Here is a 26,698-nt window from a genome sequence, read left to right on the forward strand (position 1 = left end):
GTTTTCTCCTCAAGAAGACCATCACAGACCATCGCAGTCCAGGGCCCGTGGTCAAAAGTAGTGCACAACAAAGGGAATAGAGTGCCATTTGGGATCCTTGTTTTGGCTCTGAGATCTCCAGGCTCTGAGATCTTGAGGTAGATTTCTAGAGCTTCAGATCCTTTCTTTGGCTGACATATGAATAGTAAGACACGTAAGGTTATGTCTGATGGGAACTGAGCCAGCAACCCTTGAGTCGGACAACCCTTGTCCAGCGATACCTTGTCAGGCATAATTGGAAGAGAAGTGGGAGGATACGGAAACATGGGTCCGCTCTCCACTGCCTCCCGTAATTTAGTCCAGCCTGACGAAGAGTAAGAGATACGGGGGAGGGGAGAGAGAGAGAGAAAAATAGAATGAGGTGGGTGACAGAAAGAGAGAGAGTGAAGAAGAGAGGAGTAAAAATGAGTAGTAAATTACAGTGGTCATTTTGAAAGAGGGAGAAGGAATGAGGGTGAATGAAGGAGACGGTTAAAATGAAAGATGACGCACAGAGGGGGGAGTCAAAGGAATTAGTGAAGTTTCTTGTGAGAGAAATATAAAGAGAGGGAAAGGTAGAGGACAATGTCTACATTGGTGGATTAGTCATTAATAATTTAGGAATTCAGATGTTTTTTTTTCCCAAAGCTTAAAGGGCTTTGTTTTTGGCAGAACCCGTGTAGCTGTAGCTATGTCAGCCATGTGTGCATGCAATCGTGCTTAAGTGCGCGCATGTGCCTCCGTGCATGTGTGTGCGTCTCTTGTACAACCACTTACTGTAACATGGTAAAAACAGGTCATCTAGCAGAATGTGCATTCTGTCACATTTATTACATTGGTAGGAAAGGTTTTTGAATAAACACATGATGTAATGAGCCATTAAAAATGTAGTATAAAGTGGGAGGAATGCTGTTAATACATGCTTTCAGAAAGTATTCACACCCCGTTACTTCTTTTCACATTTTGTTGTGTTACAGCCTGAATTTAAAATGGACAAAATTAATATTTTTTGGTCAATGGCCTACACACAATACCGTAATGTCAAAGTGGAACTAAATTAATTAAAAACAAAAAGCTGAAATGTCTTCAGTCAATAAGTATTCAACCACTTTGTTATGGCAAGCCTAAATACATTCAGGAGTAAACATTTGCTTAACAAGTCACATAATAAGTTACATGGACTCACTCTGTGTGCAATAATAGTGTTTAACATGTTTTTTTAACGACTGCCTCATCTCTGTACCCCTCAGTCGGGCAGTGAATTTCAAACACAGATTCAACCACAAAGACCAGGGAGTTTTTCCAATGCCTCACAAAGAAGGGCACCTATCGGTAGATTAGTAAATATAAATATAAAAAAACAAACATTGAATATTCCTTTGAGCATGGTAAAGTTATTAAAGGAAATCCCCTCCCAAAAACAATATTTTGGGGGGCGGACCTAGCATGTTGGAGTGAACGGATGTGTGTGAGAGAGGCTCCTGCAACTTTTTTTGCGAAACAATCTAACCTACTTTACAGCACTTTCTACAACAAATGTCTCTTTCTAATACAATATTAGTAACTTTCTATGTGAACATGCCGAGTAATAGGCGACCAAAGGACGACAAATCCTCATCGGAGGCCTCCTCCCCACCAAACAATGAGACGGACATGGCGGAAGGCACAACATGACACTTGCAGAACTTACACGGGCTCTTGGAGAGCTACGTGTGGCTATAGCTGAGGATTTTAAGGCTACTTTTGCTGAACTGGACACCAACATCGAGAACACCATTTGAACGGTTGCTTCGCAGGGCCAGAGTATTGTGGACCTTGAGAAAGCTTCTGAATTCAACGCTGGTAGGATCGACGAGTTAGAGAAGCTATGCACGTCCTCTTGCAGGATAGTGTGCAGAGGCTTTATGAGAAAGTGATCGACCTGGAGGGCCGATCCAGACGTTGTTGGTCTGGCAGAGGGGATGGAGGCTGGCTCTCGCCCCACCGACTTCTTCGCCAAGCTATTGAGGGATGCAATGGGATCTAATGTTTTGGCGTTGGATCCCCAGCTGGACCGTGCACATCGCTCTCTCGTCCTAGCGCTTCGCCCAGTAATCATCTGTTGTCACAGTTTCAAGCCCAAGGATCTTATCCTGCGCGAGGCTCGAATGAGGGGTAACCTGTTACATAAAGGACATCCCATCCGTGTCTATGAGGAGTATGCGCCCGATGTGGCAAAGCATCGCGCCGGCTTCGGAGATGTCATGACCAAACTCTACAAACTCCATCTTCGCCCAGCCTTGCTCTTCCCTGCAAGACTCAGAATTACCCCGCCTTCCGGTGAGAAGATTTGTCTCTCCTCGGTTTTGGACGCAGATAAGTTTATACGGGAAAATATGCTAATCCCCCGTACGGGTTAGAGAACCTTGTCATTGTGTGTTGGGGTCTGCTCATGGACTCGAATCCATACTATGCCATAACGGGTGAAAACGTATTAAACACGTCTCAGCAAGGGATGCCGACTGAAGGTTCATTGTCGCTACCGAACATGTAAGATGCTGAGCCGACCAATGGAGGGCAGTCAGAGCTCTTCTTTAACGTTTATTTCACTGTCATTCCGGCTAGACGACTGATCTCTCGTTGGAGTTCAGAGAGATGCCTGTTTGAGTGGCCTTCCAGGTTTGATCATTGACACTTTCGGATGGATATACTTATATTCCCCCATTTTTGTTTAGTTTCGTTATTTATTTCTCAAATCTTACATTATTCTTGTTACCATACCATTTATGTATTGCCTGCAGGGGACTTGGGGTGATGGTTGGGGCGGGCCAGACGAAGACACCTGGATAGCAAGTTGGTGTTTTGTGCCGTTCTGCCTCTGTCATAGCTCTCCCAATTAGATTCCCACCAGCCTTCTGTGGTGCTTGTGTCGGTGTGTGTACATATAATTATTATTTGTACTTTATTATTATTATGTGTATATTTAAGATAGTGTAGATTATTATTTTGGGGTATGAATGTTTGTGTATATATGTCAAAACAAATATATATATACAGTATGTCACAAAAGTGATGACACTTTGCTACAATATAAAGTAGTGAGTGTACAGCTTGTATAACAGTGTAAATTTACTGTCCCCTCAAAATAACTCAACACACAGCCATTAATGTCTAAACCGCTGGCAACAAAAGTGAGTACACCCCTAAGTGAACATGTCCAAATTGGGCCCAATTAGCCATTTCCCTCCCCGGTGTCATGTGACTCGTTAGTGTTACAAGGTCTCAGGTGTGAATGGGGAGCAGATGTGTTAAATTTGGTGTCATCGCTCTCACACTCCCTCATACTGACTGGTCACTGGAAGTTCAACATGGCACCTTATGGCAAAGAACTCTCTGATGATCTGAAAAAAATAATTGTTGCTCTACATAAAGATGGCCTGCGCTATAAGAAGATTGCCAAGACCCTGAAACTGAACTGCAGCACGGTGGTCAAGACCATACAGCGGTTTAACTGGACAGGTTCCACTCAGAACAGGCCTCGCCATGGTCGACCAAAGAAGTTGAGTGCACGTGCTCAGCGTCATATCCAGAGGTTGTCTTTGGGAAATAGACGTATGAGTGCTGCCAGCATTGCTGCAGAGGTAGAAGGGGTGGGGGGTCAGCCTGTCAGTGCTCAGACCATACGCCGTACACTGCATCAAATTGGTCTGCATGGCTGTCATCCCAGAAGGAAGCCTCTTCTAAAGATGATGCACAAGAAAGCCCGCAAACAGTTTGCTGAAGACAAGCAGACTGACTTGCCTAGTTAAATAAAAAATAAATAGCTCTGTCACCTTCCACAGATATCTGTAGTTAAACTGATACATTTTTATGGGGATTTCTTTATTAATAATATAATAATAATAATATAATTTTATAATTTATTATTCTAAATATAGTTCCGCGGGGTGCTGGCAATTGACTCTGGGGCGTTTTAAACAGCGTATTCTCTCACTGCAGTGGGTTTAAGACAAGTGTTTAGTTTTCTTGGAATTAAGTACATTTCCAAGAACATTATTTTCAAGAATCTAATTTCTTAATAACTTTTTTAATAGGAAGAAACATAGGAAGAAGCTTCAAACTGGCTAGGGCTAGGGGTTCCGCTAGCGGAACATTCACATGTGCAATACACCAAATTAAAGCTTGACTTCTTGTTAATCTACCCACAGTGTCCGATTTCAAAAATGCTTTACAGCGAAAGCACACCATATGATTATGTTAGGGCAGAGTCACAAAAACACATACAGCCATTTTCCAGCCAAAGAGGGAAGTCACAATAAGCAGAAATAGAGAAAATTAATCACTAACCTTTGATCTTCATCAGAAGACACTCATAGGACTTCATGTTACACGATACATGTATGTTTTGTTCGATAAAGTTCATTTTTATGTCCAAAAATCTCAGTTTACATTGGCACTTTATGGTCAGTAATGTTGTGCCTCGAAAACATCCGGAGAATTTTCAGAGAGCCACATCAATTTACAGAAATACTCATAATAAACTTTAAGAGATACAAGTATTAGCACAGAATTATAGATATACTTCTCCCTTATGCAACCGCTGTGTCAGATTTCAAAAAAAAAATTTTTGGAAAAGCACACCATGCAATAATCTGAGTACAGCGCTCAGATAACAAAACAAGCCAAACAGATATCCACCATGTTGTGGAGTCAACAGAAGTCACATTATAAATAATCACTTACCTTTGATGATGTTCATCAGAATGCACTCCCAGGAATCCCAGTTCCACAATAAAATGTTAGACTTTATCGAACAAGTCAATCATTTATGTCCAAATACCTCCTTCTTGTTTGCGCGTTTAGCCCAGTAATCAAAATCCATGAGGCGCGATCACTAGGTGCAGACGAAAAGTCAAAAAGTTCCATTACAGTCCATAGAAACATGTCAAACGATGTATAAAATCTATCTTTAGGATGTTTTTAACATAAATCTTCAATAATGTTCCAACCTCTCACATGAGCACGCGTGACCAGCTCATGCCACCCTGGGAGAGACCTTACTCAATCCCCTCTCATTCGCTCCCACTTCACAGTAGAAACATCAAACAAGGTTCTACAGACTGTTGACATCTAGTGAAAGCCTTAAGAAGTAAAATATGACCCCATAGACACTGTGTATTCGATAGGCAATGAGTTGAAAAACTACAAACCTCAGATTTCCCACTTCCTGGTTGGATTTTTCTCAGGTTTTCTCAGCTCTGTTATACTCACAGACATAATTCAAACAGTTTTAGAAACTTCAGAGTGTTTTCTATCCAATACTAGTAATAATATGCATATATTAGCATATGGGCCTGAGCAGCAGGTAGTTTACTCTGGGCACGCTTTTCATCCGAACGTGAAAATGCTGCCCCCTAGCCCAAACAGGTTTTAAGAACATTTCAAATAACTTTACTGAGGAATAGAAACTTTTCGTAGTTTATAAGTATAAGCTTAAGGAAAAAAATGGCGCTTACAAAGAAATCTATTCTTAAGAAGGTTTTGTGAATCCGGGCCCTTGCTGGTCCTGGATGCTTTTCTTTGCTCGTGTCTTATTACCTCCAAGTTTGTACACCAATTGTGTGAATTACAAACTTGACTGATCTAATAAACCATGCATTAGCTGGTCCAATTCGATCAGTTATTCCTGTGGGTTGTAGAAACTGCTGGGCTAGTCATACTGAGGCCTGTGGAAAAGATTGATCAGCCTGCCCAACTGTACCGTTAGAGGGTAAAGGGAGATTAATGTGATGTGGTTTGCTTTGCCCCTGGAGGTGGGATGAAGTGGTTAGAACAGAACAGAGAAAGTGATACACCACCTGCTGGAGTGAGCAGGTCTTGTCTAGCTCTTCAGACTTACTGTAGGGAATATTTACATTGTGGTACACACACAAAGCCACAAACACTGCCATAGTCCCACACACACACGCTCACAGACATACACATGCTGTACTAATAATGCCAAACACTCATCCAAAAACACTCACACACACAAACTTCCCCAATATCTCTTAACTTTCTCTCTTTTTATCATGGTCCTATTATTCATCATTCCATCATATGGATTAACAAAATTATACTGCATAGCATGAGGATATTTCGTGCTCGCCTCAAAACGTTGTAGTAATAAAAAGTATTACACGAGGTTCAAAGGTTTGGCACGAGGTTCAAAGGTCATAATTATACTGATGTAGGAAAAACTGCACACACTGCAATAATTATACTACATACCACCAACCCTTAACCTGGCCACTGTTCTCTCCTCTACCACCAGGAGTATTACAGTGCAACGTATTGACTTAGGCGTCAAGAACAGTGATTCATATCTTTTTGCAAAAGATTCACAATGTGATGCATAGCAATGATAGAGTTGCACTGTACGGTATAATTAATAGGTACCAATGCTTACCCTTTCCTCTATTCTCCTCTCTTCCACCAGGAGTATCCGCTGCTTGAGGAACATCATCCACTGGAACCTGATTACAGCTTTCATCCTGAGGAACGCCACTTGGTTCGTTGTACAGCTCACCATGAACCCTAAGGTGCACGAGAGCAATGTGGTGAGTACAGGGAAGTTTACTGTACATCCATTTCAGGCTGCTTTATATGCAATAAACATATACATACTGGTAACTGTCAAAATAAAGGAAACACCATCATAAAGTGTCTTAACTTCTTGCATCGAGCAATCCCGTATCCGGGAGCGTAATCATAGCCTCAAGCTCATTACCCTAACGCAACGTTAACTATTCATGAAAATCGCAAATGAAATGAAATAAATATATTGGCTCACAAGCTTAGCCTTTTGTTAACAACAGTGTCATCTCAGATTTTCAAAATATGCTTTTCAACCATAGCTACACAAGCATTTGTGTAAGAGTATTGATAGCTAGCATAGCATTAAGCCTAGCATTCAGCAGGCAACATTTTCACAAAAGTCAGCTACCAGTATTTTTCCATCCGAATCAGAGAAGAATGCAGGCTTCCAGGGACGGCATTTCAATGAAGAGATATATGACAAAACACCTTGAGGATTGATTCAAACAACGTTTTCCATGTTTCAGTCGATATTATGGAGTTAATTCGGAAAAAAGTTCGACGTGTAGGTGACTGAATTTTCGGTTAGTTTCGGTAGCCAAATGCATAGTAACAAAACGGAACGTTGTGTCCTACACAATAATCTTTCAGGAAAAACTGGACATCTGCTATGTAACTGAGAGTCTCCTCATTGAAACATCTGAAGTTCTTCAAAGGTAAATTATTTTATTTGATCCCTTTGCTGGTTTTTGTGAATATGTTGCGTGCTAAATGCTAACGCTAAATGCTAAGATAGCTATCACCACTCTTACACAAATTATTGATTTTCTCTGGTTCTAAAGCATATTTTGAAAATCTGAGACGACAGGATTGTTAAGAAAAGGATAAGCTTGAGAGCAGGCATATTTATTTCATTTCATTTGCGATTTTTAGAAATCGCTAACGTTGCGTTATGGTAATGAGCTTGAGGCTGTAGTAACGCGACCGCATGCGGGATGGGGCGGACTATGAGGTTAAAACGGGAACGTTTTTTTATCCCAAAATTAAGAGCGCCCCCTATATCGAAGAAGTTAACCTCTTAAGCCCACCCGACACGCAGGCGTGCCATCTAGCCATCCGGAAATGCAAATGCGCTACGCTAAATGCTAATACCACTCGTTAAAACTCAAACGTTCATTAAAACACACATGCAGGGTACTGAATTAAAGCTACACTCGTTGTGAATCCAGCCAACAAGTCAGATTTTTAAAATGCTTTTCGGCGAAAGTATGAGAAGCTATTATCTGATAGCATGCATCACCCCGAAATACCTGAAGGGGACGTAAACAAAATAATTAGCATAGCCGGCGCTACACGAAACACAGAAATAAAATATAAAACATTCATTACCTTTGACGAGCTTCTTTGTTGGCACTCCTAGATGTCCCATAAACATCACTATTGGGTCTTTTTTTCGATTAAATCGGTCCATATATACCCTAAATATCGATCTATGAAAAGTGTATGATCCAGGAAAAACGCAACATCATTTTTTAAAATTAAAAAAGTTGACGATAAACTTTCACAAAACACTTCGAAATACTTTTGTAATCCAACTTTAGGTATTAGTAAACGTTAATAATCTATCAAATTGATCACGGGGCGATGTGTATTCAATAGCTCCACGTCTTCAAATCATGGTCGAAAATTTCTCCTCCAAAACATCCTGTCGGAGACCGGAAGGAATGGGCTCTCTCTTACTCGTTTGACCAAGAAACAAAGCCCAGGCAATTGACAAGACTGGCGACATCGTGTGGAAGCTGTAGGACTTGCAATCTCAGCCCCATGTAATTTGCTTTCCCATAGACAATACATGCAAGTGGCGCATTGACATTTCTCCCAGTTTTCGGTGATCAGTTTTTCTTGCACTTTTCAATGAAACACACGCTATGTTATAGTCACAGCCGTGATTTAACCAGTTTTAGAAACGTCAGAGTGTTTTCTATCCACACATACTAATCATATGCATATACTATATTCCTGGCATGAGTAGCAGGACGCTGAAATGTTGCGCGATTTTTAACAGAATGTTCGAAAAAGTAAGGGGTAGGCTTAAGTATTAGAGCGCCATGAAAAGTCATTAAAACAGCTTCAATGTGCCTTGGCAAGTGTTCAAATCTGGTGACTGAGATGGCCAAGGCATATGGTAAACAACCATTCAGTGACCACTTGGGCTCTGTGGATGGGGGCATTGTCATCCTGGAAGAAACCACTCCCATCAGGATAGAAGTGCTTCACCATAGGTTGTAAGAAGAGCTGCTGGCTGTGTATTTATTGGTGTTTACCTTACCCTCTAAGGGGATGAGTGGACCTAAACCATGCCAGGAAAATGCACCCCACACCAAAATAACACACACAAAATTCACCCCACACCAAAATCACACACACACACACACACACACACACACACACACACACACACACACACACAACTAGCTAACTTTGGAGTACTATCATGTTGTCCTGGTTCATTGTTAATTACCCCTCAGCTCGCCTGCCTCTTGATGTTAATTGCTTGTGCAAGCTGAGCGCGCTCAAAGCGACCCAGGGGCTTCCTGAGTGGCGTAGAGGTCTAAGGCACTGCAGTGCTATAGACGTCACTACAGATCCCGGCTCGATTCCGGCCGTGACCGAGAGACCCATAAGGCAGTGCACAATTGGCCCAGCGTCGTCCGGGTTAGGGGAGGTTTTGCCGGCTGGGATGTCCCTTGTCCCATTGAGCTCTAACAAGTCCTTCTGAGTCCATACTGGAGTTGCAGCGATGGGACAAGACTGTAACTACCAATTGGATATCATGATATTGGGGGGAAAAGGTTAAAAAAAAAATAAGTGACCCAGTAAGTCAGCCCTCCTCCTCCATCTATTCTTCTTCTATTCTGAGAAGAAACAAGATGGCTGCCGTCAGCTATTAGCCTTGAGAAGTTCTGCTTGTCAGTTGAAAGACGAATGCTTGACGTCTCGTTGAATTAATTATTTGTGCTTGGTCGTGGAGCAAGTGACCTAAAGAAGGAACACAGCATAGTACATAAGTCAGGGATAATATGTAATATGTTAAAAGCAACAGCACAAGTCAACGGTTGTCAGTTCATAAAATAATATATTGATTGCTTTTGGGAGGTTTTGGGTGGGTTAATTAAAGATCAATGACTTACTGATTAGGTTTCTTTCTGGTGTTTTTTCTTAGACCACATTCCATTGACATGAACATTTGGAACATTCAAAATGTATGAAATGTTAAACTTTTTCCACATTTTGTTACATTAGTCTTCTAATTAATTCTAAAATTAATGAAATCGTTTTTCCCTCATCGATCTACACACAATAACCCATAATGACAATGCAAAAACTAGTTTTTATACATTTTTGCAAATGTATAAAAAATGTAGAACCGAAATATCACACTTACATAAGTATTCAGACCCTTTACTCTATGTTGAAGCACCTTTGGCAGCGATTACAGCCTCGAGTCTTCTTGGGTATGACACTACAAGCTTGGCACACCTGTATTTGGGGAGTTTCTCCCATTCCTCTCTGCAGATACTCTAAGCTCTGCTGGGTTGGGTGGGGAGCATCGCTGCACAGGTATTTTCAGGTCTCTCCAGAGATTTTTGATCTGGTATCAAGTCCGGGCTCTGGCTGGGCCTCTCAAGGACATTCAGAGACTTGTCCTGAAGCCACTCCTGTGTTGTCTTGGCAGTGTGATAAGGGTCATTGTCCTGAGGTCCTGAGCGCTCTGGAGCAGGTATTCATCAAGGATCTCTCTGTACTTTGCACATCTGTACATCTTTCCCTCGATCCTGACTAGTCTCCCAGACCCTGCTGCTGAAATTCACGATTCCAAAACGTCCAATTTGTTGCTTTTTAACCATTTCCATGACTTGATTGTTTGTTTTGGATAATTGTCTTGCTGCATGACCCAGCTGCACTTCAGCTTCAGCTCACAGGCGGATGGCCTGACATTCTCCTGTATAACTCTCTGATACAGAGCAAAATTCATAGTTCCTTTAATTAAGGCAAGTCATCCAGGTCCCGAGGCAGCAAAGCATCCCCAAACCATCACACTATCACGTCCATGCTTGACCGTTGGTATAAGGTTCTTACTGTGGAATGCAGTGTTTGGTTTTGGCCAGGCATAATGGGACCCATCTCGTCCAAAAAGTTATACCTTTGACTAATCTGTCCAAAATACATTTTTGATGATCATTCAGGTGCTTTCAGGTGCTTTTTGGCAAACTTGAGTCAACTTTTGGACATGACGGGTCCCATTATGTCTGCAGCAAGACAATGATTCAAAACACACAATCAAGTCATGAAAATTGTTAAAAAGCAACACATTGGATGTTTTGGAATGGCTTAGTCAAAGTCCAGACCTAATCCCAATTGAGATGTGGCAGGACTTTAAATGAGCAGTTCGTACTTGAAAACCCACAAATGTCACTGAGTTAAAGCAGTTCTGCATGCAACAATACTATTTTGTGGGACTGTAACTGCATACTGTGTAGTAATCGTACTGCATACCATTTACAACGTACTGTTGCAGTAAAAAACAAATATCAGCATACTAGGCCTATCCTACTGAGAACACGTCAGCTAATGTGCAACTGCGTTGATTCCCGCCATTCAATGCTTTTGGTACAGCGCATGCCCTCACCTGTTTATCAGCTGTTGTCAGACACATGTGGGTCTCGAAAGAAGAATCTCGTCCTATTTTCAAAAGGGGAGTTGTCTCGGTCAAAAGCAACTCTCGAACTAAGGAGAGTTATTTTTCACTTATGAAAACTGCGATTTTTGTGTTTTTTCTTGTCCTTGGTACACTGGGTTCACCCTGCGAAAATAGGATACGGTAACGAAATCACGCTACTACACTCGACCACGGCCCCACTTCAGTAATCACACTGAGTCTCTCACCGATTAAAAATAAAAAATTGAATGAACTGCAATCCTGATTTGACAGCTGCCCTGAAATGCCTTTAGACTACACAAGGGGTAGAGTGAAGGGAATTGGGATCTTAGCCCAAATACACTGAGATTGCTGGCTGTAGAGTCCCATTTTCTGTGGGATGATTTGATGGGTAGTACCGGATCAGGGAGTCTTTTGGTATGTCCTTGAAGTAAGTGCAGAGGCAAGATAAAATGCGAGTCAAGATTTTTCAAACTCCTTACTATATTATTTTCACTAGGTACCGTATGAATAACTACCTGAACAAATGCTAAATTTGATAATTTGTTGTTATTGTCGTGAAAAGGAGGTAAATAAGTAACACCTGATTTGGAAAAACTCCTTATTTGGATTGTGACCCAAGACCACTCCCGACCTGCATGACAATAAGGAGTTCTCGTCTAAGCCTCTAGTCTTACATTTGTTAGGGAATTTTCATGAAACTACTATAGTTGAACACTTAGACAACACATTCATCACAGGCCTTCAGAGATGGACTTTGCTACTTTTGAACAAACGCCAAATGGGAGCATCTCCCCCCTCCTTCCGAACTGATATCATCTCCCAATGAGTTGTCTCTCGTCCGTCTTCAGAGACAGATTAAAGACTGACAGATCTCCTGTCTCATCTCCCAGCTGTAGGCACCTAGTCCAGACTCCCCCAAGTGCCATTCTCTGACTCTCTCAATCCAAAGTAACTCCCAAGTGACTCTCAATGATTACCCCAGGGCAGTGATTGGGGACACTGCCCTGTGTAGGGTGCCGTCTTTCGGATGGGACGTTAAACGGATGTCCTAACTCTCTGAGGTCATTAAAGATCTCATGGCACTTATCGTAAGAGTAGGGGTGTTAACCCCGGTGTCCTGGCTAAATTCCCAATCTGGCCCTCAAACCATCACGGTCACCTAATAATCCCCAGTTTACAATTGGCTCATTCATCCCCCTCCTCTCCCCTGTAACTATTCCCCAGGTCGTTGCTGCAAATGAGAACGTGTTCTCAGTCAATTTACCTGGTAAAATAACGGATAAATAAATAAATAAAATAAAATTATCTGGTCTCATTATTTGTCAAAGAAGATCGGGATTGAAGTGTTAAGTGGCATACAGATGTGTACTATCTTAATTTGACTAGTTTCTCACAGCATAAAAATAATCCCGCAGAGAATGTGAATTATTATGTGGATTTTAATTCATGAACGTTTTTGTAGATGTTGATTACTGTTTCTTTAGGACAAATAGTTTTCCATCTTTAGAACCATTTTTAATCCTCAAATACACTACAATTTGCATTTTCTGCTGCGCAACAGAGTGATTCAATTAAGATAGCACATCTACATTGACTTTGAATTTGTTGAGAGGTATAGTGTAGGACCCTACAGTGTAGGATGATTCAGACTGCCGTAGGCCATGGGAAGTGAGAGCTATGATGCAGGGGGTCAAAACTGCGTTTCTTAAACTGCTGCGGTGACCTTTGTTTGCCAAACATCTGCCTAAGAACCAGTTCCAAATTGGAAACATTCAGAGTCATTTTGTCATTACTCAGTGCATGATAGTGACGCTCAAACAAGCTGCATATGTTAAATAAGGATCGCAGGGAGGAGTTTCACTCGCAGGTTGAGTGTTTTTTAGAGAGACTACTAACTGGTCACACACTGGTTGAAATGTTGTTGTCACGCCCTGGCCTTAGTATTTTGTGTTTTGGCCAGGGTGTGGCATGGGTGATTTATATGATTTGTTTTGTCTAGGGGTTTTATAGTTTATGGGATTGTGTTTAGTTAAGTATTCTAGGTAAGTCTATGGTTGCCTGGAGTGGTTCTCATATTTAGGCAGCCATATTCTTTAGGTCTCTGGTGGGTGATTGTCTCCTGTCTCTGTGTTTTGCACCCGTTAGGACTGTTTCGGGTTTACACGTTTTTGTAGTTTGTTCATGTATAGTTTTTCTTATAAAAAAAAACATGAACTTCAACCACGCTGCGTTTTGGTCCGCCTCTCTTTCACCAGATGAAAACCGTAACAGTTGTTTCCATGTCATTTCAAATGAAATTCCATTGAACCGACGTTGAATTGACGTCGGGGAGAACAGGGACAAAACTAACACTTTTCATATTTTTCCTAATTACTCAGAGATCGATAGAGCAAGAGATACCATATTTTATGACAAACAACATATACAGGTCCTCTACCGTTAGCAACTGTAATTTAATTTCTGTAGTAAATTAGTTTCAATTAAATAGACCAAGAATAGAAATACCAAAACGTTACTTTTTTCTACCTGCTGGTGGGAGTAACGCAACCTTGGGACGGAAGTAACAGCTGGCGAGAAGTGCACAATATCTGTCTTATCTCCATGTTTTTGGTTTGTAATGCTCATTACTTTCAACAAATGTATTATCAGACATACTATCTTGTTTGTGTCAATTTGAATAATTAATGCTGTAGGTTCATATTTTATGAAAATTAACCATGGGTCAACATGGCAATGTTGCACAACCACAATATTTTGCCCCACAATATTGATCAAACTAAAATGGGTCACATAATAGCTATATTAACCATCATTTACTTATCTCACTTTAATGGGAATGTAGTAGGAGATGTTTTTTTTACCATTTTCAAAGAATATTCAAGCTTAAATCAAATCACATCAAATGTAATTGGTCGCATACACATATTTAGCAGACGCTATTGCGTGGTGTGTGGCGAAGTAATATCTAACAATATACAACAATACACACAAATCCACCTCTGCACTGTGTTACTTTCCTCCCGGCTCTCCCCAATAAGCTTAAGCTTCAGAAGCTGCAGCCCTGCCTGACTCCTACTCGATCTCATCACATGTCCATAAAGAACCAGGGCTGCATCCGGAATGGAACCCTATTCCCTATATAGTGCACTACTTTTGACAAGGGCCTACAGGGCACCATTTCAGACGCAGGTCAGATGGTTTTCCCAATAAGCAATAACCCCCTAAGGAGTGAGGAAAGGGAACCAGTGGTGCCTTTACTGCTCTCACATTTATATTTTTACTAGCCTTAATCTTTTTTTTGTTATTCTTTCCTTCCTCTCTATAAAAGTTGTGGTGCCGGCTGGTCACGGCAGCCTATAACTATTTCCACGTGACAAACTTCTTCTGGATGTTTGGGGAGGGCTGCTACCTGCATACAGCCATCGTGCTCACCTACTCCACCGACAAGCTACGCAAGTGGATGTTCATCTGCATCGGGTGGTGTGAGTAGCCTACACTTAGTTGATCGAAGGAAAGACGGATGTGCATTGATTTATTCATTCGACTGATCACAAAGAATGGAAGTCAACTGTAAACAGAGACCATGTGTGATGTTTTACAGGCATCCCTCTTCCAATCATCATTGCATGGGCCATTGGCAAGCTTTACTACGACAACGAAAAGTAAGTAAAAAAATGGTTTCTTTCTCATTCTCTCCATCTCTATTTATGCCCCTGTGCAATCCATTTGTCTTTGGAATCAGGCAACGATCTTGTCCGTGTCTAGCTCCCCTCAAATCCATCAGAGTGATACTTGTAGTGGATGAGAGATGGATGTCACCCAATCATCTCCTTAACTTTCTGCATTAAACAATCAATTCATCCTCATTTTAAGGGAGTCTTGGTGAACCTGTAACCTGTAATTGCTCTGCATACAGAATAGCAGGTTGACATTTATTGTCATGAGTCTTGTCTAGGTGGCAGAACATTGCAATTTCCCCTCAGATAGGCCAGCTGCAATGTCAAAATTGGCTGTATTGTAAAAGTTTATGAAAACAATTGCCTTTTTGGTTTTAATTTTAGGTTAGGGTTAGGCATTCGGGCTCGCAGTGTGATTAATGTTAAGGTTAGGTTTAAAATCCAATTTTGGGAATGTGTGGCTGTGCCAGCTAGTGTCCACTCTGCAGAGCTGCCTCCAGAACAAGATTCATGATGAAAAACTCCCAGACTCCCCTACTCCCCCGACTTCTCTCCTCCCGGACTCCTCTCCTCCACCACTATCCTGCTGCAGAATATGGGATCCATTGACCAATGTGAATCCATACCCATTACCAATGTGAACGCTAATCTGAGAGTGACCTAGTGTGCCCAATAAATAATAGATGAATGTGTCGGTTATACCATTACTGTAGTAATGATCCATTGATGAGGCCTTAGAAATGTACTATAGATGTGTTTTATGATGAGAAATACTGTCATTAGAGCATTAGTGTGTGAAGATCCCATGATGACACATCAGATAAGATAAATCATTTGCTCAAAAGATACGTACCTGCAGTCAAAGATATAACTCTGATTTAAATGCTTATTTTATAGCAAGGCACTTCATCATAACTCAGTGGCATTGTGGTTAGTGTCCACCCTTAGATTGGAAGGTTGGGAATTTGATCATCAGCTGAATCATACCAAAGAGTTTAAAGATGGGACTTGATGCGTCTCTGCTTTGCACTCAGCATTAAGTAGATTTAACGGCCGTAGCCATGGGAAGTAGGGGTGCTGAGGGTACCCCCTGATAAGTCTGAAAAATAGTGCCTTGGGCCTTTAATAGTCCTGTATTAGCGGACCAATATAGCCAGTCAAACAGTCTGCAGCCTGGGTAAAAACGTGTCCCTCCCCCCCGTCGAATAAAAAAATCACAGCACCCCTACCCTACTTCCCGCTTCTATGGGTAAGGCCCTGCGACAGACTAGTGTTCTGTCCAGGGGTGTATTTCATTATCGTCTCAACAGGAATCTGACCGTTTCCACTTCATCACATCGGAGTGCCTCGCTTACACACAGGTTGCCGTGATACCCACCCTCCGAATCCTGTTAGTTTGTTTTTCATAATGCTCAGCGGGACGAAAACAAACCTCTATCCAGACACAGTTCTCTCTCTCTCTCTAACAACAAGGTGAAGACAGAACAAATTAATAATTCACTCCACTGAATTGAGTCTGTAGAATGAGTGAATCTGGAGCTTTTCATCCCCTTGGAGAGTGTCTACTTTTCCTTTTTTCCTCCCTTTGTTTTTACAGCAAAATGAATTGTTTTAGGTGATTTCTGTTGCTGGAGAGGAGTGCTGTGCTTTACAAAGGCCTCTATTGTTCTCTGACAGTACTGGCTTTGATAGACTATGCCCTCTCACCAACCTCTGATATCAATTAACGTGATTGGCCGTGGCCCATCCTCGTTTTTGTCAACAAAAAATGTGATTGGTTGACCTTCTGACATCGTCCAGTATGATTGGCTCAATTCTCTGTGTTCTAAATTGCAGGTGCTGGTTTGGGAAGAAGGCAGGAGTGTACACAGATTACATCTACCAGGGCCCAATGATCCTGGTGTTGCTGGTAAGACAGTGTTACACAATCCTTTTCACATTTCTCCTCCTTGTATAGACATAGTGTTCTAGCCTTGTCGTTGAAAACTGCCAAAACAACATTACTGTTCACTCAAGAAAAAAATTGTGTTTCGAGGTCAAGTAATTGCTTCAAAACAAACAGTGGAAAGGTCGATGGTGTGTGAACTTTATACCGCAGCCTTCCAACGTACACACTCACGCACATGTAGTAATACCATCATGTGAAGCTATTTGAATGACGTGACACCTACTACACATACGCAGAACCGACTGGGTCATTTGGAATGAATGAGGAATATATATGAATAGTATATGATTTGCAGAATGCTAAACTGTAACTGTTTTAGCTCAGCTTAACTATCTTAACACATTATCTCATGCCTATTATCATTATCTATTATCTCATGCCTTTTCCCTACATAACTAATCAGATACTCACACGGCGTTGGAACACGGTTTAAAACATCATACAACTAGCAGGCTATATTTTAATGTAAAAAAATGTATTTGATTGATTTTCCCTTAAAACCGCAGTCAATCATCCTAAGACCGTTACTCGTTGTTTGGCAGATGGTTTTCATTTGATATTTATTTGTTCGCTCAGAATTATGTTGGAGAATTCTGTTTGAGATGCAGCGCTCATTGCAAAAGTAGCACGGTCAAACGTTGAGACACCTACTCATTCCAGGGTTTTTCTTTGACTATTTTCTACATTGTAGAATAATAGTGAAGACATCAAGTCTATGAAATAACACATACGGAATCATGTAGTAACCAAAAAAGTGTTAAACAAATTGAAATGAATTTGAGATTGGAGATTCTTCACAGTAGCCACCCTTTGCCTTGATGACAGCTTTCCCCAAGTGTTTTGTCTTTCCCATGCAGATTTAACAGATTTATAATCTATACCACTCAGTAAAAAAATAAAAATAAATATAGACTTTATTTGGCACCGGTCTCCTTGCATCACTTAAAGCCCACTACAGTTATTTCCAGCACAGACAAATATTGTTTTATTAAGTGTTTCTCTCTCATAACTGATCAATTTAAATTATGACCAATTCTAAATTCTTATTTTCTCTCTGTTTTCAGATCAACTTCATATTCCTCTTCAACATTGTGAGAATCCTCATGACCAAGCTGAGAGCCTCCACCACCTCAGAGACAATACAGTACAGGTGAGCCAGGACCAGGGCCGCAAACTCCCTTTACAGTGCACTACTTTGAACAGGCCCCCACAGGTAGTGCTTCACATTCTATTGTGTTACAAAGTGGGGTTAACATGCATTTAATTGTTAATTTATTGTCAACTATCTAGACCATCTACATGTTGAAGGGGAATACGTTTTTTCTTTTATAACAATAAAACACTAATATACCTTGATTAGATAAGTATCCCCCCTGAGTCAATACATGCTATAAACACCTTTGGCAGCGATTACAGCTTTGAGTCTTCTTGGGTAAGTCTCATAAGAGCTTTGCACACCTGTACTGTACAATAGTTGCCATTATTATTTTCAAAATTCGTAAAACGCTGTCAAGGTGTTGGGGATCATGGCTAGGCAGCCATTTTAAAGTCTTGGCATAGATTTTTAAGCAGATTTAAGTCAAAACTGTAACTTTCCCACTCAGGAACATTCACTCTCTTCATGGTAAGCAACTCTAGTGTAGATGTGGCTTTAAATTGTAGGTTACTGTACTGCTGAAAGGTGAATTCCTCTCCCAGTGTCTGGTGTAAAGCAGACTGAAGCAGGTGTTCTTCTAGGATATTTTGCTTAGCTCCATCCCAGTCTTTGCCGATGTCAAGCATACACCCATACCATGATGTAGCCACCACCATGCTTGAAAATAAGGAGCCAGTTATTCAGTTATGTGCTGTGTTGGATTTTCTGCAAACGTAAGGCCTTGCATTTAGGCCAAAAGTGTATTCCTTTAGCTGTGTTTTGTAAAAAATAATAATAATTAAATAAAGACTTTTGTGCCTTGTTGCATATGCATGTTTTTTATATTTTATATTATTTTCACTCTGTCATTTAGGTAATTATGGTGAAGTCACTACAATGTTGTAGTTTTCTCCCATCACAGCCATTGAACTCTGTAGCGGTTTTAACATCACTAATGGCCTCATGGATGACATATTTAAGCAGCTTCCTTCCTGTCCTGCACCTCAGTACAGAAGCACGACTGCGTCTTTGATGTGTCTGGGAGGTTTAATACATCATCCACAGCATAGTTATTAACTTCACCATGCTTAAAGATATATTCAATGTCTGATTTGTTAGTGTTACCCAACTACCAATCATTACCCTTCTTTAAGAGGCTTTTGAAAAGCTCCCTGGTCTTTGTAGTTGAATATGTGCTTGAAATGTAATACTTGACTGAGGGACCTTACAGATGCTGTATGTATGGGGACAGAGGAAGGGGTAGTCACAAAATCATGTCAACCCCTATTAGTCCATATAACTTATTATACTATTTGTTAAGCCAAATTTGACTCATGAACTTATTTAGGCTTGCCTAAACAAACAGGGTGAATACTTATGCAATGACTATATTTTAATTATTACATTTTTATTAACTTCTAAACAGTATTTTCTGATCAATGGCAAAAAAATACACAATTAAATCGGTTTCAATCCCACTTTGTAAAGCAACAAAATGTGGAAAAGAATTGAAAGGGGGTGTAGACTTTCTATAGGCAGTAGGGATTGGGATGTATAGCCAGGGTCGGTAAAGTAAACATCAGTGGGCTGTTAATTAATACACACTGAAAAAAACATCAATGGCCTCGCTGGAAGAAACCTAATAATCGATACCTGTCTGGTTGAGTTGCAGTAATTGATTGTTGTGTGGAGGCAGGTGGGTGGGAGTGTGTGTGCACGAGCACGTGTGTGTGTGTGTGTGGCTGCATCATCAGAAACCATCACACCCTTCACAGCTACTGTATACCAGCTCCTTAGATTTCCACAACTGGCTAACACACCATGCTGACCATTCACAAGCAATAATAACTTTCACACCTTTTTATTGGTACAGTAAGATCAGACAGTTTGACTGACTCCTTGGATAATGAAACCAGAGTCACAGACGCTGCATGGGGTCATCTGACTGGAAAATAGCCAAGCAAACATCCTCGCTCATTATTGTAATTTAATGGAGTCATTTGTCAATCACACTTCTTATTGCGCAAATTCAATTTGGCCTCAGCCTTCCTTACCATTCAGCCAGCTTTCAGCCTGCCTTATTATCTTTATAGTGCAGTACTTTTAACTAGGGCCGGCCATGGTCAAAAGTAGTGCACTATGTAGGGAATAGGGTGCCATTTTGTGTCTCTCGTGCCATTGAGCCTCTGCTAGTGCTCCTCTATTGGACTCTGCTGGTCAGCACTTCACTTGTGATGAATAATATGCCGATGGATGAGAAGCCAGTATGACCTAGAACATGACCTAGTCCTCATACATTAACCCCTTGGTGGGCCGTATAGCTGGTATGCACCACAGCAATGCACTTCCACTGTTATTCAACTGGGAGTTGGATGAGTTGAAAGAATTAGTCAGTGTCACATTACTTTAGGCCATGTTAGAAATTGAAATTGTACATTCCTTTTGTGCCCAATTCGCATCAGTATAGATGAGATGGCAGTACGGTGACATGCTAGCTCTGACAGCGCTGGGTAACATTTTCAGCAGCTGACATCGGGGTCTTTCTGCATGCAGGTGATGGGCACAGCTGGCACGCACTCATTCACAGGTGCGAGAGCGCCATGCGGCGGCAGAGGATGACACACACGCACACAGGCGTTCACACGGCATACACATGGCATGCACGGCACGCACACACACACAAAAGCACAAAGAAAGCACAAAACAAACGCACAGCACATCTATGTCTCATCATAGCAAGTTTAAGAACATAAATATGTTAACAGAACAATTAAATTGGGAGTTATTCATCTACCTGTTATAGCGGACTATGAGGTATTGCAATATGCATGTGAACTGGGAACTGCTGCCATGGTTTGAACATGTAATCCCACACCCAGTGTGGAATCAAAGTATTGAAGGAACTTGACAAACATAATCACTACCCTAGGTATGTTGACACCATAAATACAAACTACACACGCCAGTATTGTGAGTGCTCTCATGAACCATACGATCACTGAACAGGAGAACCAAAAACTTGGCAGCCATTATCAAATTAGTATTGGCTCACTAGTTGTCTGGCAGGTCTATTCTAGCCATCTATTTGTGTTGCTAGTACGACTCTGTGTCTGTGTCTTATTGACTCTAGTTGGCGGCCAAGTCTTTATTTAATAACGTGACTCTTGTGTTACTGTGTGTCCATCAGGAAAGCGGTGAAGGCCACTCTGGTGCTGCTGCCTCTCCTGGGCATCACCTACATGCTATTTTTTGTCAACCCCGGGGGGGAGGATGAGGTCGCCCAAATAGTCTTCATCTACTTCAACTCCATTCTGGAGTCTTTTCAGGTATGCCCAGGCCCAATGAAAAGTGTTATAAAGGGTTTGGGAACTTGTTTTACGCTGTCAACATTCTGAAGCGTATAACGATATATAAAACAAATAATGTGTGTGAAGGTGTCAAAGAAATATTTGTAGGCCGCAGTACAATGTAGTGCTGCTCACACTGCTCATCTTTATCGTCAATGTTCAACACTCTTTCTTTCTCCTCCCCCTCTCCATCTCTTTAACTCTGTCTTCACCCCCTCTCGCCATCTTTCCCTCGGTCTCTGTCCTCCAGGGCTTTTTTTCGTGTCAGTGTTTTACTGCTTCCTGAACAGCGAGGTAAGCAGATTAATGTTTTGTCCCATGATCTCCCACCGCTCACACTGTACCCGTAAATGCTTTTTTCTTAACCAATCCCTTCCTCCCCTTATCCCCCCCTCCCTCTCATTACTCACAGGACTATTGGAAACATGTCCACTTGGCACCATTTCATGCAGAGCTAAAAATGCCCTAAAAATGTATTGTGTCGTCTAAAATGCAAGCCTTAGCAGCAGGGTTACCTTGGACATACAGATTGCCTCCACTGAACATCAGCATCAATAGGATCACAATGAGCTTCACCCTGGCCCAACTCATATATACACCCCCCATGTCAGAGGCTGCATGGTGCCCTGGTCAAAGGTAGAGTAGTATATTAGGAATAGGCTGCCATTTCCGATTTGTCTAAATGGATTTATCATAAAATATTAAATCGGTGAGAAACCTAAATCTCGCATGAGTTACAAAAGATTGTTTGCCCTAAAACCTGACAAATCCTTTGGGAGAGCTGTGAATGTAGCCTTGCTACACAGCTTGATGTAAACATTGCAGTTACCTCCTTCTCAGCTATCCCATTCTCCCTGGAGCAATCTGTCTCAACTGGAGACTCGCCCGTGTCATGTCTCATGGATCACTCATCCGAGTATTTTGGTTTATAAATGCATTTATTTTACCTCAGCATTATATGGATAGTCGGGAAGGATGAAATGAAGCCTACACACTAACGCTGAGTAAAGATCAATGTACGTTAGAATGGCAGATATCTCCCACTGAGATGCAGTTACTTAGGGCAAAAGTGGCCACTCAATAGACGTGTGCTGGCAGTTTGCTTAGCTTATCAACCTCTGTGTCTCCTGTTGGGTCACTAATGTCGAGGCAGATGCTAATTTGTTGCTCTCGATGGTATCATGGGAACACATCCAAAGGACAAATGGTGGAGTTCAGCGGTTGTTCAAATGTTATCATGAGCGATCAGCGATCTGTGAAGCAAAGCCTGAGAGGACCGAATGTTTTTCTTCCTGCTTTTTTTTCCATCAACGACAAAGTAGGGAGAACCAGAGTAGTGCTAACCTCAGACACACAAGCACGTGTTATTGACTAGCCTTTTCTGCTCTGATGTTCCAGAAGAAGTGCTGTTACTCAAGCAGTAGGAATGAGAGTAGAAAGAAGTGCTGCTTTATCCATACCAGTCAGCCGCGGCCAACTTTTAGCATTCCTCGCTAGTACAGCTCTCCTTCACACTCACACTTCACACTCACACAGTGGCTAATGACCTAACTGATATTAATCAATTGCACTGAAATCTTGATGAGGGATTAACCTTCTCTCTTCTCCAAAATCTTCTTTTAATAACTCCTATGCTGCTGGGAGACCCCTTGAAGCAATTACACACAACCCTGACACTAATGACAGACTTAGAGCCTGCTGATAGGGGAAACCCTAGCCTAGCCAAAAACAAAGACGCACTCACCTTGTGCTAACCTCACTAGCAGGGAGAAAATGGATCTGTCGGGTCTCTAAGCGTGTAATCCTGACTAAGCAATACCTGGATTGTGGTGGTCGTTATGGTGTATTTGTTGAATATTCCAGAGTCCGGACAGAGTCATTTTGTAGTGTGTTTCAAAGCCACTAGACCCCACAATCTGATGGACATATTGAATGTCATGACATGTATTGAATCCCATGAAAACTAAGTGGTGGTCAGAGTAAAACGTTCTCAGAACCTCCCTGCAACCTAAAAAGAAACATTCCCAGAACAGGCACAATTTTCACTTCCATTCTCAGAACGTTTTACCGGTCAGAAAACATATGGCTTCCTTCCCACAACCAGTGTGAAACCAAAAACATATATTCCTATAACACATGATTCCACATGTGAAACATCATCACATGTGAAGCATTCCAAAACCAGATTGAAATGTCACATTTGAAATCCTGTGATTTCCAGCGACTTCATAGCTTTACATAATTGCCTTCTCTTAAAAAGGGGTTATTTTGAAATGTTAATGGTTTGACACTTATGGCAGGCTGTGTGTAAGATTGTCAACCTGTCAGGACAATAGGCTAGTTTTATTTTTAACGCCCACCCACGCACAAGAAAAAGAGCAGGCCAAACTCCCAGCCTAGCCTATACGACAGTAATCACCTCTAACCTTATGGGAATAAATGTGAAACTCATATTTGCATAGATCTGACATTTACCCACAGTAACCTGTGAATAATTATAGAGTAGAGCAAAACGGTACAAAGCCACATACTGTTATTAGACCAACACAGGTTCTTAAACTTTTCCAGCCTCAGACCTTTTCCAAAGGGCTGGAGTACAGAGGCAAGACAAAACAAATGTGTCACTGTCCCAATACTTTTGAGCTCACTGTATGATATAAAACATGATTAGAATGGAAAGCACAGGAAACTGCAGTAATATTGAATAACGGCATATCTCTTATGAAATTCTGAAATTGGTTACCTCAGTTTGTATCTGTTGTTCTGCTATTTTTCTTCTGAGTTATTGTTTATATTCATTCAACTCTACACCTTTTCACACATATTACCGCCTTCTTCTTTGTTGTCATTAAACTGACAACAGTAATGGACAAAAACACTCAGTGGAGGATTATAGGCGCTAGCATTGGAGTATACACAGTCACACACATTCACTTACACATGCATTCACTAATGCCACAATCTCCGCCTTGGTTGGCATTTTTTTTAAATGGATCCATTTTGCTTCCCAATCTAGGTTTCCATCCAATTTGTGACAGATTTTCATGCGGATCTTCTAAAATCAACATAAAGATGCAAATTTCCCCACCAGAGCTGTGTTTCCATCAAACTGACTTGCAGATGCAGATAAAAAGCAATGCTTCTTGACATAATGCACATAAAAACCCTTAGTCATATAACTATTTATTTACAGAACAAAGCCAAAAGTTTTATGCGTTTCCATCCTAGTTTGGCACAACAAGTGTGCGATAAACAGCAAATGTGCCCACTTGGCACGTACAGTTGAAGTCGGAAGTTTACATTCACCTAAGCCAAATACGTTTAAACTCAGTTTTTCACAATTCCAGACATTTAATCCTAGTAAAAATTCCCTGTCTTAGATCCGTTAGGATCAACACTTTATTTTAAGAATATGAAATGTCAGAATAATAGTAGAGAGAATGATTTATTTCAGCTTTAATTTTTTCATCACATTCCCAGTGGGTCAGAAGTTTACATACACTCAATTAGTATTTGGTAGCATTGCCTATAAATTGTTTAACTTGGGTCAAACGTTTCGGGTAGCCTTCCACAAGCTTCCCACAATAAGTTGGGTGAATTTTGGCCCGTTCCTCCTGACAGAGCTGGTGTAACTGAGTCAGGTTTGTAGGCCTCCTTGCTCGCACACACTTTTTCAGTTCTGCCCACCAATTTTCTATGGGATTGAGGTCAGGGCTTTGTGATGGCCACTCCAATGCCACGACTCTGTTGTCCTTAAGCAATTTTTCCACAACTTTGGAAGTATGCTTGAGGTCATTGTCCATTTGGAAGACCCATTTGCGACCAACCTTTAACTTCCTGACTGATGTTTTGAGATGTTGCTTCAATATATCCACATAATTTTCATTTTTTATGATGCCATTACATTTTGTGAAGTGCACCAGTCCTTCCTGCAGCTAAGAACCCCCACAACATGATGCTGCCACCCCCATGCTTCACAGTTGGGATGGTGTTGTTCGGCTTGAAAGCCTCCCCCTTTTTCCTCCAAACATAATGATGGTCATTATGACCAAACAGTTCTATTTTTGTTTCATCAGACCATCAGAATTTTTCTCCAAAAAGTACGATCTTTGTCCCCGTGTGCAGTTGCAAACCATAATCTGGCTCTTTTTTTTAGAGCAGTGGCTTCTTCCTTGCTGTGCGGCCTTTCAGGTTATGTGGATATAGGACTCGTTTTACTGTGGATGTAGATACTTTTGTACCTGTTTCCTCCAGCATCTTCACAAGGTCATTTGCTGTTGTTCTGGGATTGATTTGGACTTTTTGCACCAAAGTATGTTCATCTCTAGGAGACAGGACTGAGTGGTATGACAGTTGCGTGGTCCCATGGTGTTTACACTTGCATACTATTGTTTGTACAGATGAACGTGATACCTTCTGGCATTTGGAAATTGCTCCCAAGGAAAATCTTAGCTGATTTATTTTGATTTTCTCATGATGTCAAGCAAAGACACACTGAGTTTGAAGGTAGGCCTTGAAATACACCCACAGGTACACCTCCAATTGACAAAAATTATGTAAATTAGCCTATCAGAAGCTTCTAAAGCCATGACATCATTTTCTGGAATTTTCCAAGCTGTCAAAGGGACAGTCAACTTAGTGTATGTAAACTTCTGACCCATTGGACTTGTGATACAGTGAATTACAAGTGAAATCATCTGTCTGTTAACAATTGTTGGAAAAATGACTTGTTTCATGCACAAAGTTGTTGTCCTAACCGAATTGACAAAAGTATATTTTGTTAACAAAAAAATTGTCAAGTGGTTGAAAAACTAGTTTTAATGACCTGTATGTAAACTTCCGACTTCAACTGTAGCTCTAGCCAACAGCTCGCAGATACAGCTCGGAGGGTAGATTAGAAGGTTATGGATAAGACCAGGATCATTTTTGTTTTTCAACTGGCAGCTAATTATGGATAATCATGTCCCTACCATACAAATTAAGACCATCAATAGTTATTGGAAAGGAGCATCAAGCTCATTACCGTGCACTTTTTACCACCCTGTGAAGTTAATAAACTGTTAATAATAAGCTAATAAACTGTGCATGCTTTGCCAAGTCGCAGTGGGAGGATCACACAACATAGCATAGTGTGAATGCAAGTTTACTTCACAATGATGGTAGAATGTCAATATGTGCGGATAAAAGCGTTTCTACTGCAATTATTACATTTTATTTCACAGACAACAAAAAAATATCCCACATATTTGGTTTTGTCAACAAATTAGATGTTTCCAGCAGGCCTGAATTTTTTTA

The 26,698-nt window shown here is 41.1% G+C and overlaps 1 protein-coding gene across 1 annotated transcript in view; it reads left to right on the forward strand.

Moving 5' to 3' along the window:
* Window positions 1-26,698, forward strand: part of LOC118365165 (corticotropin-releasing factor receptor 1) — a 156,718-nt gene that overhangs the window by 123,972 nt on the left and 6,048 nt on the right. Inside the window, exons 7-13 of the mRNA XM_052490700.1 lie at window positions 6,476-6,596; window positions 14,625-14,778; window positions 14,898-14,958; window positions 16,810-16,882; window positions 17,986-18,071; window positions 21,244-21,386; window positions 21,654-21,697. Of these exons, the coding sequence (XP_052346660.1) occupies window positions 6,476-6,596; window positions 14,625-14,778; window positions 14,898-14,958; window positions 16,810-16,882; window positions 17,986-18,071; window positions 21,244-21,386; window positions 21,654-21,697 (682 nt within the window). The remainder of the gene's footprint in view (window positions 1-6,475; window positions 6,597-14,624; window positions 14,779-14,897; window positions 14,959-16,809; window positions 16,883-17,985; window positions 18,072-21,243; window positions 21,387-21,653; window positions 21,698-26,698) is intronic.

Source organism: Oncorhynchus keta, chromosome 32 (genome assembly GCF_023373465.1).
Source record: "Oncorhynchus keta strain PuntledgeMale-10-30-2019 chromosome 32, Oket_V2, whole genome shotgun sequence".
Taxonomy (NCBI): Eukaryota; Metazoa; Chordata; class Actinopteri; order Salmoniformes; family Salmonidae; genus Oncorhynchus; species Oncorhynchus keta.